General features: G+C 55.7%; 2 protein-coding genes across 2 annotated transcripts; both read right to left on the bottom strand.

The window, feature by feature from the left end:
* Positions 1–117: 117 nt before the first annotated feature.
* Positions 118–900, bottom strand: GCG54_00001947 (Cyanamide hydratase; the record flags this gene model as incomplete). The annotated part of the gene is made up of 2 exons (XM_045402048.1): positions 118–632; positions 681–900. 2 exons carry the CDS (start codon positions 898–900, stop codon positions 118–120), a joined length of 735 nt encoding a protein of 244 aa, XP_045270777.1.
* A 1640-nt stretch (positions 901–2540) lies between these two features.
* GCG54_00001946 (uncharacterized protein) lies at positions 2541–6109 on the bottom strand (the record flags this gene model as incomplete). Its single annotated transcript, XM_045402047.1, has 2 exons — positions 2541–5656; positions 5704–6109. The coding sequence occupies 2 exons, from the start codon at positions 6107–6109 to the stop codon at positions 2541–2543; spliced, it is 3522 nt and encodes a 1173-aa protein (XP_045270776.1).
* Positions 6110–13090: the final 6981 nt, after the last annotated feature.

Raw genomic sequence — 13090 nt, 5'->3', positions numbered from 1 at the left:
CACCGTTGCAACCAGGGGCCGCATGAATCCGTATACGAGCGTAGGACAACACCCAACCTACACAGACACCGTTGCATCCCTTGAATCTGAATGACCTTCTCCTACTCTGACATTTAATTACTCCCACTCCTTCATCAAAGTGTTGCTCTCAATCTCCCTATCAAAACCCACAATATGCGTCGAGTGGCACCATGGCTTGATCTCCTCCTCCTTGCGAATCGTCCCTGCAAAGAACGAACACCACCCCAGTCTCGGGTGAGCGTCGTTGATCTCCCTCCTCGTCTTGTCGTGAACCATCTTGTCAAAGGCCTTCACGTTGGGGTGCCTGCCGACGTTGTCGTACAGCGTGGCCAGCTGGATCAGCTGCCCCAGGTACGTAATCGTTCCGTCGACCCCCATGTCCTGGTGGCGGATGATTGCTTCGCAGACGGCCTCGGCCTGGTCCGTGGTGGCGCCGTGGTCCTTGAGGGCGTCGAGGGCTTTGATGCCGCCGTAGATGTCGAAGGACATGCGGGTCGCGGTCAGGTTCTCCTCCGCCGTACCGATGTCGTGGAGGAGACAGGTCAGGGCCCAGGTCGCGGGGGAAAAGGAAGAGGCCTTCTCCGGGAATTGTTGTTTAGTGATTGCCATGCCTGGCAAGGGTTGTTAGCACGTAACGCTATGCCCGTCAGAGAACGCACCATAGTAGAAGACTCTCATGGAGTGGTTGAAGGTTTGAGCGTGGAGGCGTTCTTTGGCATAGGTCAGAGTCTTCGCGACGACCGGGTCATCGGACGGAAACTGGATGTCTTGGACCGAGATGGGTGCCGGTTCGTGGAGGAATGGTTTGTCGCCAAAGATCTTTCCGGCATCGACTGGCACGGCAGTCCATCCGTTGGCTTCGATGTCGTGTTGGCACATGTGTGTGATGATGGCTGAACGATGCACGAGCTAGTAGAGATCTTTGGAATCACTTCGTGCCAGACTACGGTTTAGTCTAATCTGGCAAAGCCTCGAACTTATGTACTCGGTGCTGACAGTGACACATCACCTGAAATGTGTACCGAACCTTATGTGGGCGCAAGATGACAAAGTTCTGCTGCCTTCTCGCAGCTCGGATGAGAACACAGCCTCCTCCACTCACCCGGGGCCGAAGGGCGCGCCGGCGGCCGGTTGGGTCTCGGAGTCTCTTGCCTGGGTTTTTGCCGCTCATGGCGGAGTTGACCCGCCTGAAGGGCGCGATCGACATAGACTGTCAATGAGATTCATACGCAGAAGCTCATGGGTTCACATCATGATTTGAAAAACATTACGTTGAAGATTTCCGACGTTAGTCAGCCCGGAGCTCGGCTCGAGTTTGCATGCCGAATGACACCAAGTTAAGTATGACTTTCCTATTACGGACATGATCACGCAAAAGAGAATGAATGGGCCAATGTTTGTTCATCTGTTGTCTTCTCGTCTCTTGCGGTTGGCTCAACATGACATTAAGCTTGAGTCGTCACGTTGCAGGTTCAATATATCACCTAATTTACCGTGATTACCATATTTACTCAGAAAGCCACAGTAGACTGTTTGAGCTCTATCTCAAGCGTACCTCAGCATCCTCTTTCTCTTTCGCATTTCACTTCTGAGAAGGTATTCGTTATGTATAGTGCAATGGGCGTTGCGTGTCTTCATTTCCTCAACACCTCAAGGATTTTATTTGCATCTTGGTGAGCGTTCGAGACCAGACTCTTTGCACATGTTACGTCGTCAACCGCTTTGCCAAACTTCGATTTGGTGAACTAAAAGAGATGTCAGCTTGTTTGGTAGTCTACATATACTCTCAAGCTACAATTGTAGCAATGCAGCCTGCTGGCAGACCTTCCTCAAATCCGAGTTCGGCAAATTTTCACCACAGCACAACCCAAGTCTTCTCGAAGTCAACTGCCGCCAAGCTTGTCAACCAGAGAACGCCCAGAAAGCCGGGATTGAGCCAAGATTTGTGTATCCGATGACGCTCGACCGTGGAAAAGGCGGTTGCCACTCGAGACCTGAGTCTTTACTAACAGCCGCGCCTCGTCATGTGTCACTTTCCTTCGTCCTGCTCTCTTGTCTGGTAGACTTAAGTAGTGGTCTGCTACTCTGCTCCATATCACAATCTCTGGGACAACACCGCAAGGTAACCGCACACCCGGATGAAGATATGTCAATTTCGGTGGCGTCGTTCTACATTGATCCACCAACCTCAGTAGTCGGCGAGGACGGACAGAGACGGAAGATGCACGACAAGCTGCACCATACGCCTTTTCTGCATGGCGCATACTAGCATGATCTGTACAACAACTCAGCGGGAACGGACGTGGTACGGGCTCAAATGTATCTATTCTCTAAGGGTCCTCATGAACAATGCTCTATAAGCAAGACCCCGGGTGATATGAGTACGAGCAGACAAGTATTACTCGTAAAGAAGTAGATGAACGGCATTACCTGCGGCGATGCAGAAGAATAAGACCAATTGCTTCACAAAAAACACGGAAATCGAATAGACGCAACTCAAACCAACAGACCATCCTCACTCACATCCTCCCTTTTCCTTTGCCCCTGGTCTCCAGCACGGGGAACTCCTCCTGCTGGAAGTGATCCTGCTCAATCCCTAGGCCGGGGTGGCCGCTGGCGGTAGCTTCCTGGAGGCTGAGCCTCAAAGCTAACTCGAGGTCGTCTTCCTGCGGCGGGGGCCTACTGGAGCCAGCATCACCGGCGCTCAGAGCCAGAGCAAGCTCCAGGTCGTCGTCTCTGGGCGTGGCCCTGCTGGAGGACCCCGCTGCGTTGTACCCGGCGTTGGGTGTGTAGCTTGCTGACGGGGATGTAGATGGTGTCCGCTTCGTTTTCTTGGTCGCCTTGGGCTTGTACTTGACTGCAAACTCGTAGTCGCCTGAGCTGTTGCCTCGTGGCGACGGTCCAGTGTCGTTGACTGCCTCCATGAGCGAGAGCCTCAGCGCCTGCTGAATTTGCACTTCATATTCATCCTCCTCGGGTACCGGAGGGGGCGGTGTGAAACCGGTCACACTTGGCTCCGGCGTGACCGTATCGACGGTGCTCTCGCTGAACGAAGATGCCGTGTCCAAACCGCCGTCAGCTGCCGAGCCAGTGTCGCTGGCACTAGTACGCCGCTGCTCCTCCAACAACAAGGTCTCCTGGGAGATCATCTCAGCGTACTGGATGGCCTCCTCTTCGGTCAAGTCGCCGAACGCACCAACGCCGAAGCGATTGCGCAGCCAGGCATCTTCACGAGCCTTCTGCTCCTGCTCTCGGCGGAGTTCCGCAGTTTCGGCGGCGATATAACCAGACACGTTGCCACCCTGGCGACGCGTCGCCAGGCGGCCGTGAATGTCGGAGTGACGAAGACGGCGCTTGCGGCCGGGAGGTTGAGTGATGGCGCTGTAAGCCCAGTAGCGCAAGAAGGCGCCAAAGGACGTGATGCCGCGCAGGACTGTCGGGTCAGGGTCGAGATAGATGGCTCGCGCGGCCGGGTACGTGTCCCCACTGAGCGAAGGGTTCATCGTCAACATGTGACGAGGGACGCGACCCGCGGAGCGGGCATTGAGGGTACGAAGGGGCTCCAGCGTTGAAGCAAGAGGGTCCCATGCCTGGACCAGGCCGTCGGTCCCCCCGTGGACGAGGTAGAGAGCTGTCAAGGCTAGACACGAAATTTCAGGAGAGTCTGTTTGGATCACACGTAAGGGCTTGACCTCCGTGTTTTGCTGGTCGCGCATGTTCCAAACCACCACGCCGCCTGTCTTGGTTCCAATCGCAATCATGCGAGTCCTTCGGCCTGGGATCTCCGCGAAACTCTCTGCGGTTTGCGGTGTCATTGTGGGAGTGGCTGCCGACTTGTGCCCGAAGTGAAGAGGGTCCTCGTACAGAGTCACGAGAGCGTGGGAGGAAAGATCTACGGCGGATGCTGTGATCTCTGACACCTGGCTTCCCAGTGCCAGACTGGAAACAGACCATTCGTCCAGCGAGCTGAGCGTGGCCGTGGGAGTCAGCAAACCCGAAGAAGCCGGCGTCACATCGCCCTTGCTCGGTTGCTGCGCCACCATAGGCTTGACATCGACGATGCCATCTCCGAATAAAGACGTCGAAACCGGTATCGACTCTGTCAAAGGAGTGGAAGCGTCCTCGACACTTGGTCGGGGCGTTTGGGCGACAGATCTAACAAAACGTGTGACTTCGGGTTCCGATTTGTCAAGGCCACAGCGGATGGACACGATGATTTCTCCCGCGCCGCCGCCATCGTCGTTGGCGAAATCGACTTCCAGTCTTCTGCGCATATCCCAGCCGTCGCAGACTCTTCGGAAATGGTTAGGCTTGTACCGCATGAACTTGTCAATCTCGCGAGCCTCTGCGACGAGCTGTTCTCTGCTCAATTTCATCGCGTCCGCAGGAGACCGAGGGGAGTAAGCGCCCTTGAGCGCGTGCTTATCTAGGTCATCGGCCTGTGCTTGGCGGCGGGTGTGGTCGATGAGCTGCCAGTAGACCGATCTGCCAGCGTACCAAGCGTTCTTGGTAATGTCCTCGCCCTTGGCTCGCTCAACGGGTGACCTGGGGACATCGACAAGGTAGTAAACCTCACCCAGGGCGTTGAGAGCGACAGCCCAGACTCGCTGAGCGGTCTTGCGCTTCTGAGTGTACTGCTCGTCGACCTTCAGAGATACAATGGGGACGCCTGGGCTGAGAACCCAACGGGCTGTCATCTCGCCATTCGCATGTCGGGGACCGCTACCGTCTCCTCCGAGGGCATAGCATGTAACAACTCCGAGCGTTGAACCTGTCATGATACCAACGACCGAGTGCGTCATGTTGGGTACCGCTGTAGACTTGGCGATCCAGACACTAGAAAGTGCCTCTGACAGTTCCGGGATTTTGGGAATGTCAGGATACGTGTCGATCACGCCGGTGTCAGTGCCGAGATATCGGCCACGCAGCTCGTTTGCGGGACGGAAATAGGCGCGTCCGCCGGGAAAGCCTTCGCCAGAGATGAGTCCATAAGGCTGGCTTACATCCATGACATTGGGGCATGCAGCAGGTCCGTCTCCAACGCCGTATGGCTCCAATTGTGGCATAACCTCATCCAGCTGAAGGGTGGAGAACGGGTCGTTGAAGCCCCATTTCTCGACTCTCCCGTTGGTAGGATCGCTGATTGTCCCAACACCCAGGTCTGCCGCCCCGTGAATTGCCTGAGGAGGTTTCTTCGCCGCGGCGGTAGAGAACACGGCGTGTACGTGCGTAACAACCCAAGGCAGTTTCGAGTTGTAGGTCAGAACGGCACTTGACTTCTTGCTGCTGCGAGTGGAAGACCCAATGCCGGAGCCCGGCTTGCCCCTCACAAGGCCCCGAAGCAGACGCGTGCGCAGCAAGTACTCGCTCCTCCATGTCGCCAAAGGCGTCAGGCGCGCGAAATAGCGCGCCTCAGATCGCACAAACTCGGAGATGTCTTCTTCAAGGGGACCCGGACGAGGCTTTCCAGAGTTATCATCCAGCATGACATGGCCCGGGAAGAATCGCAAAAAGGCCATTCGCCACGCATGGGGAGTGGTGACGAGGGCGTAGAAGCGCTTCGACACGAGCGCCACGGCCGAGTGGGAATCGGGATGCAAGTGGGATAGGACATGGGTCAAGATCTCTGCGCAGTCTGTAAGCCCTCATGCGTACAAATTCACGAGGGCAAGCATGGCATACCGTTGGGAAAGTCTGTAAGCTGAACGCCATCAGGTCGTGGATCGGATCGCTTAATGACTTTGAAGCCCAATGGCTGTCGGGGCGAGGGCGTGAGGGCATTCTCGTAATCAATCACTCTTTGACCGGCGATGGAGGGATAGGCCTCGGAAGTGAAGCTGGCGCTGTCGAAACTCAGCCCGCGAAGCTTCTCGTCGAGCTGGGCAGCGCTGATGGCGTTGAGTGAGTCACGGCGGCCACCGTCCGGGACAGAGCGCGGGGATGCGCCGCCGGAGTCGGCGCGACGGAGCTGATCGACGCCGGTCGGCTGTTGGCGGTGACGAAAGCCATGCTGACTTGAGGAGGAGGGGTTCGAGGGGTTGTCTTGTTGATTGCGCGTTTCCGAAGACTCAGTTGGCCAGTGTTGCATAAAGCTGTGGTGGGGGTGTTCGTGGGCAGGTGGCGGGCGACTGTGCAAAGGCAGTGTGCACAGTCTTGGGATAGAAAGGGTATATTGGGAGGCAAAGAAGCGCGAGCGGCGTGTTGGAATGTGATGCGGATGCTACTGGAGCGTGGGCGTGTCGTCGTCGTGTACTGAAGTTTAAGTGAAGCTTTTCGAAGCCGCGTTTCGTGACGAAATGTCCCGGGAGATTGCGGGCGTGGATTATCTCCGGGCCGGGTCCTTATCGGCAGAGCTTTGACAATCTCCCGCCTATCGCTCATTCAGAGCATCACCAACAGCGTCCCTAGGCAAGATGCAGACCACAAGTTGAATACCACTGTCACATTCTATTTCGGATGAAGGCGCCCAATCTCAGCAAGTTTGTTGGAAGTTCAATGAGTTGCACGCGAAAATGAGGAACTCATCGGCACAGGTATCGCAGGCAGCGGCCTCAGTGACAAAAGACGCATCCAGACCGACGACGACATACGAGGCACAGCACATTCGTCTTTTGGAGGCATGTGAGCTACCCTCTTGCATTATCCATAATTAAGATTGGAGGTCATCGAGAGAGAGAGAAGACGAAGACAAAAAAGAAATTAAAAAATTAGATAAATAAATAAAGGGAGGCCAGTAATGGCAAAAGATGAAGATGCGGCCAGTGTGGATTGAACACACGACCTTCAGATTAAGAGATTGAAGTTGACTTCAGTCTGACGCTCTCCCAACTGAGCTATGTCCGCCGATCTTCGGANAGATTAAGTGATTGAAGTTGACTTCAGTCTGACGCTCTCCCAACTGAGCTATGTCCGCCACATTCTTCGGATTGCGATGTCAGCAAATGGCCAACAGCAGACTAGGAAGGCACACGCTAAGCAGTGGAGCTGTGTGAACCAGTCATGCTGACTTCTCCAGTGGATACGACCAGCGGCAGGTCGTATCCTGAACAATCAACGGTCGTGTCTCACCTCAATGCTTTTGGGAATAACCTCGGAGCCGCTACCAAACACAGCTTCAGTGAGCATTTCCCTCATTGGGAAAGTCAGCAGCGAGACACGATGTCATGAAAGGGGGCAACTGCGACTGTGGGGGGATCTGACACTGTTCCTGTCAGCTCTGCAGCAGCTGTGGCACCTCAAATCCTTCGAAAGTCCCTTTTCACTCAAATATTGCCCGAGACGTCGGACTCCCCAGCACCATGATTCACGCACCTGACGTTTGACAGGCTTGACACATGCAGAACCAAGGAGGCACGGCTGACAAGAACCTGACAGAGGCACCGCCAACAACCAACACGACCACGACTCGGATCCATATCGCAGGGCACTCTTGGGAACTTAATATCCGTCATCCTGCTGTCGTTCGTTTGATCCACACAGTATTCGGCCTCAATTCCTTCGAAAAAGAATCCATTCCGCTGGAACCTGTCTCTATTCGTACCCAACGCGGAATCGATCCTTCGTGCCCCAATTCTGCAGGAGAACACGGATGCCAGACTGTTGGGACGCCGTGTCCTGGGACCAACATTCCACGGTTCGCTTCGATGGCGGCCGACGACCGGCCTGAATGGTGACAGCCACCGTTCACAGCCGGCCGAGGTGGCCTCACAAACACCCTGGGACTCCAGATTTAGATGCCCCGACCCCGGCCGACTAGTTCGGGATCGCACCACGTCGAAGCGGCCACCGCACACCTGAAGTTTCGACTCACGAACGTCGGATATCTTGCCTTTGACAATTGCACACAAGAACCGCAGAAACGGCCCTCAACCGTGGGCGTTCATCTCGTCCAAAGCACGGACACCGGCAACCCTAACAGCATTTCCTGCAACGACTCATTGTTCCGCCGTATTCCCGCCCAACATGAGTCGCGCAGCCAGGGCAGAGAGATGCCAGCCTGCTACGGTGCTACCAACAGACAGGACCCTGGGCTGGGCCACGTAACGGTGCCCATGAGCGCACCCCCCTCCCATTTCCCTCTCGCTGTGATCGACCCCCGGCTCGAACCCCCAATCTCCATCTTCGGTGAAGCCCTATGAAGAATGAGACAAGGGAACGGCCCCCGTCTTGCCTCCCGACGCCCAGGGTCTTATTCCTCTGTTCCGCGATGATTGCCTCCCGGCTGTCACAGCGCTCCGCAACAGTTGTTCACGCGCTGTGGTTCCGTCTTCCGCACCTGGACATCCCGTTCTTTGAATATCAAACTCTGGGCCGCGAACTGCGGCACAGCACGACGTGACGTGCTCAGCCCGGAAGGCACACTACCAGTCATCCAGGCCATCATTCACACACGATCGTCGCGGTTGTTACTTGAGCACGCGATCACGGCCGCTCAACTCTCACAACCCCAGGGAATCGGATCATCCCCTACGTATCTTGCATCCCAAGATTCTTCGAGGATCAATCACTTTTCATAAAGACCGTGCCCGCGACGCACTGACAGAGCATATGGGAATAACGACTCAGGAACCCCGACATCCGGCCCGGATCCGACTTTAAACAAGAGCATGGGCCTTTGGATCAATCACATATCCACCCAGAAAAACAACAAACCCACCTTGTTCACAAAAAGAGAGACCGGGTCAATTTCGAGAGAAACGACCTCCATCTGCCCAGAGTGACGTAGGTACCCGCACAGTCACCCATTCCCTTGGGCCGCGCTCTGACATTTGCAGAGTCCGAAGAGTCAGTACCCCATCACCGCGTAAATGAGGAACAAGACGCCCCCAATTGCCCCCATCGGCAAGCCATCTCGGCTATAGCGCTGCTCTCCGCGCCTGATCTTCAAGACGAGAACATCAAAACAAGTCTCGAATATTGCAACGGGCAGAATATTCAGCAGAAGAACTGGGGGTATCTGGCATATTCGGGCAAGTCGGCACAAGGACAAGACCCAGACAGAGAGACGTTGAGGCTCCAATTTTGGCCGTTTCCCGTTTCGAACCCCTTTACCGTTCTGGGCGTAGCGTCCTGTCAAACGGCTGTCATCAAAGAAACTTTCCGAGCATCCAGAGTCAACTCATGCCTGACGCGAGTCTATCAAGGATTCAGGGTTCCCCCTTCTTGTTCGTCCCTGAAAATCGCTCAAGAAGAGAAAACTAAAGCCCGGGCGCCTCTGAACTCTCCGCCAAGAAGGGAATAACACATCATGAAATGGGTGATGGGCAATTGCTGAATACCACCTTTGGAGCACGCGAACCCTGAACAATATGTCAACCTCCTTTCCGACCCCCTCGTGCCCTCGCGTCCAGAACATCAGATCATCCCACTAGGGGAGCCGATCAGGGGAAAAGGCTTTCCCGTACCGCACCGCCCTTCGTCCTTTCCCCTTTGCGGTCCATGTCTGCCGTCGATAGCTGCATTCCGTTCCCCGCGGTTCCGGCGTCGCGTCGAGTCCAGAACGAGTCTCTGTTCCCGTCCGGCGAACCATGCCTAGGCTCGGGAGTTGGAGAAAGGAGTTGCAAAATCAAAGACGCACAATCATCAGGGGAAAACGTCGACGAGCGGCACGAAATCGAACCAAAGACAGCCTTTGCGATTCGAGGATGCCCGACTGAGTCGTCCGACCCAAACCCCTGGACCGTCTCCCGCGGGCCTTCCCGCTCGCCTGTGATGCCATTCGAGTCAAACGGAACCTCCTTGAACCCCGTCAAAGAACCCACCATTTCTTCATGACAGCGAGCCAATGATGCCCAAAATGCAAAAAATCGCACCCTAGCAGGAAACAGCGGTTGAGCGGGAACCTCATCACCCGAGATGGAAAGGAAAAACAGGAATCTCTTCTCAACCCGCCGGGCCGCTGCGCAGCGCTGCCCTTGGTCGCTGCCCATTGCCAGGTTGCATTACAGCGTACAGCAACGCGGTGCATCGCCTCGCCATCACACCTCGCCACAGCACACACAGCACGCTGCTCTCGGAGCTACTTCTCCTGCAAGCCCTTGACCATCGTCCCACTCCAACAACATCAACCACGGTCCATGCCCTTTTTTATTATTACTTTTCTATCTTCTGCCCTATCTGGCATACACGTGTACCTGCTTCGCCCAACGGACCGCCACGCCGCCTGCCCTGCCCTGTCACCGTCCGCTCACCATTCGTTCGCGGCCACCGCGTCCCAAAACGGGCTGATCCGTTCATTCTCGCCCCCACAGGCCACCACCAGGCGTCCTGTAGTGTAATTCTTTGACCGCGGCCCCGGAGCAACTCCCGATATTGCACGTCACGAACGGACTGACTGTCCGTCCCACTCCCCGCCCGTCTTGTTGTGTGTTTCCCTTGCCTGCCGGCCCCCTCCCTCTCCTGGGGACCACGGCCACTTGGCGGCGCAACATCCAGCGAGGCTATGAAACGGTTCTTGCTGGCCATGCCCTTGAGCCTCGGAAGAGTTGCCGTATGTATTCCCCCCAGTCCTGGTCGCCATGTCCAGCGTATCCGTGTGTATCTACCTCCCTCTCCTGTCCTGTTGGCCCGCGCCTAATTGGCCGTATCGTAAAACGTGTGCCCCCTTGGGCTTCTCTCTCTGACCTCCTGACACGTAAAGCGCTGCACATCATTCGGATACACTTCGCAGATTGGCGGACGCATCTGGGAATGCCGGCCTGGGCAACTGCTGTTTCTGGCCGGAGTATGCACATCGTATCCCAAGAAAGAAAAAGGCAAAAGAAAATCCTGCAGCTTCTTCAGTTTGCCAACGGGAAACTCCGTGCTTTTCGAAACTGACGAACCAACCCGGTCGTTCAGTATGGATACCCATCACGCTGTGATGGACTTTAGAGCGGGCATGAAGAACACGCCCCACACTCCGTTGATAGACATCAACCCAGCAGCAGCAGCAGCAGCAGCAGCAGCAAGGCCTGCCTTGAACCTGCCACCTCAGCCTGCTGCTCACTGCTGCCGTTGTCATCTGCCATGCGTTCGCCGGGCAGCTTCCCCGGGTGGCCCGTGGCCCCCTCCCCGTGCACCACAAGATGCCCATCGTCATACGTAGTGTACAAAGCCCACAGACAAGCCCTGTTGATTGTCAGAGTGGCCGACTGAATCAAGTAAGCCATGCGTGTGTTTGCTTGCGCTTTCGACGGATGATTCCGTCTCGCCGATAACCTCACCGAAGAAAGAGGCACGCAGGCCGGGGGGGAGAAAGAGAAAGGCAACCCGGGACGGCATAATACGGGGCTCTTGCGAGCGGTTACTCCGAGAAGAAGAGATGCAGGCGATAGCACAGCCTTGCCGATGGCAGTGTAGCAATCCTGCGAGAAGCGCGTTGTCAGGATAATGGCCACCGAGAAAGAAGAGGCTACGTACCGTTTGAAGCTGTCAGGATTTTGGAGGCGGCCTGGCAGTCAACCCAGGGAGACTAGACTCGGGACTGATGCCGCGTGCCGGGAACTACCCAGGCAAGGGGAATGGAGGGTTTGTCGATATTGATAGCACAAGGCCCAAAGAGATGACAACTCTCATGTTGCCAGACCACCACCAAACCAAGCGCACCGACACAACTTGAGGGCCCGCGATATGTCTCTGTCAGGATAAGGGGTTATTTCTGAGTCGACAAACTTGATATAACCCTTCCCCGGAGCTCTCTTAAACCCTTCGGTAGATCGTTCCAGGCGGGAGGGACAGCGCCTTCAACGGCCATCGGGGGGCCCCGCAGCCTCAAAGTCTAATAGATAGATATCAAGCATGGCCGAACACCAGTGCACCACAACCCCCAGGCTTTGGGGGGAAGGGGAAGGGATCATAAGGTTTGGTTGGGCTGCCTTGTCCTGAATCCTGATGGCCATGCCATGCCAATGCCAGACATCGCCGTCTCTTGGGTCGCGCGGCCGTGGGTTTCTTGCAACATGTTGTTTTTAAGGTTCTGACCGCAGTCGATCAACCCTTGATGTTGCAATCTGCTGGGACGGCGCCCTTGGAAAACCTTCAGACCTCCCCTCTCTCACCAATCGCGGAATGCAACCCGGCGGACAAAGTCTGCCACCGAAACCGAGAATTTCGCCGGCCAACTCCTTTCCTGAACTAGTAGGATAGCTTCCTCGAGATAGCTTCATGGTTTGATACCACGTTTTCCTTGGCATCCGAATATCCCGTGATTCTGCTCATCTCCGAACGATCCTATCCAACATGGCCCCCCAAAAAGGATCTGTAGTCTAGAGTCTAATAGAGTTGCGCGAAACTCTAATGACGACAACCACACCGTACCGTACGCATGCACGTCGAAAGAGACTAGATGATGACGCTGGCCATCCCCTACGACTCTGTAAGTCCGTACCATCGAAATACCATCTGTACTGCGCTGATCAAAGCCCGGGGGTTGGTTTCTAAGCACACGTCGGGATTTGAAAGTTCGCAGTGCCAACGGCGCAGAAGTAAGGATCTTCAGCAAGGGCCCTCGCCTGAGAGGGGAGGGGGAACGGAGTTGATTGACAAACGGGGAAAGTAGCGCGGGCCGGTCGCAAGGACAGGGAAATGGCACCACATGCGGAATAGCCGCCTTTGCCCGCGCGCCGCGCCCAATTCTTTTCCTCCCTTGGAACGCGGATGTTGGGTTGCAAGAAAGTTGGGGCTGTGGAAATGCTGATGGTCGTCGGAGAGAAAAAAAAAAAAAACACTATTTTGATAAAACACACTTGCGGTGGCAAAATCGAGGAATAATCAACAACTGAACCACGTCGACTCGTGGGTTCGTCATTACCGCCGCCCCGCATTGGAGGGCGCCTCGTCTCGGGCCGTCCTGACAAGGACCGGGGACGCAAGCACTTGGGCTTCCAGAAGAGATGATGATCGGACGAGGCCGAGCGGCAACAATCACACGGTTCGGCTGCGAAAACTGTCGTCGCGGGACAGTTGGATTTGCACAACGCTCGGCACGATCGTCACAAAATGCTCGTCGTCATCGGAAGACCTGTTCAGCGGACTCCTCAGACAGCGTCGCACTTGCGAGCCATGTCTTTCCTGTTTTCGGAGAGTCATG

This window comes from Colletotrichum gloeosporioides (assembly GCF_011800055.1).
Source record: "Colletotrichum gloeosporioides strain Lc1 chromosome Unknown consensus_7, whole genome shotgun sequence".
In the NCBI taxonomy this organism is placed as follows: Eukaryota; Fungi; Ascomycota; class Sordariomycetes; order Glomerellales; family Glomerellaceae; genus Colletotrichum; species Colletotrichum gloeosporioides.
Note: the sequence above shows the minus strand (reverse complement) of the source record. Positions and strands in the feature narration are given on the sequence as shown.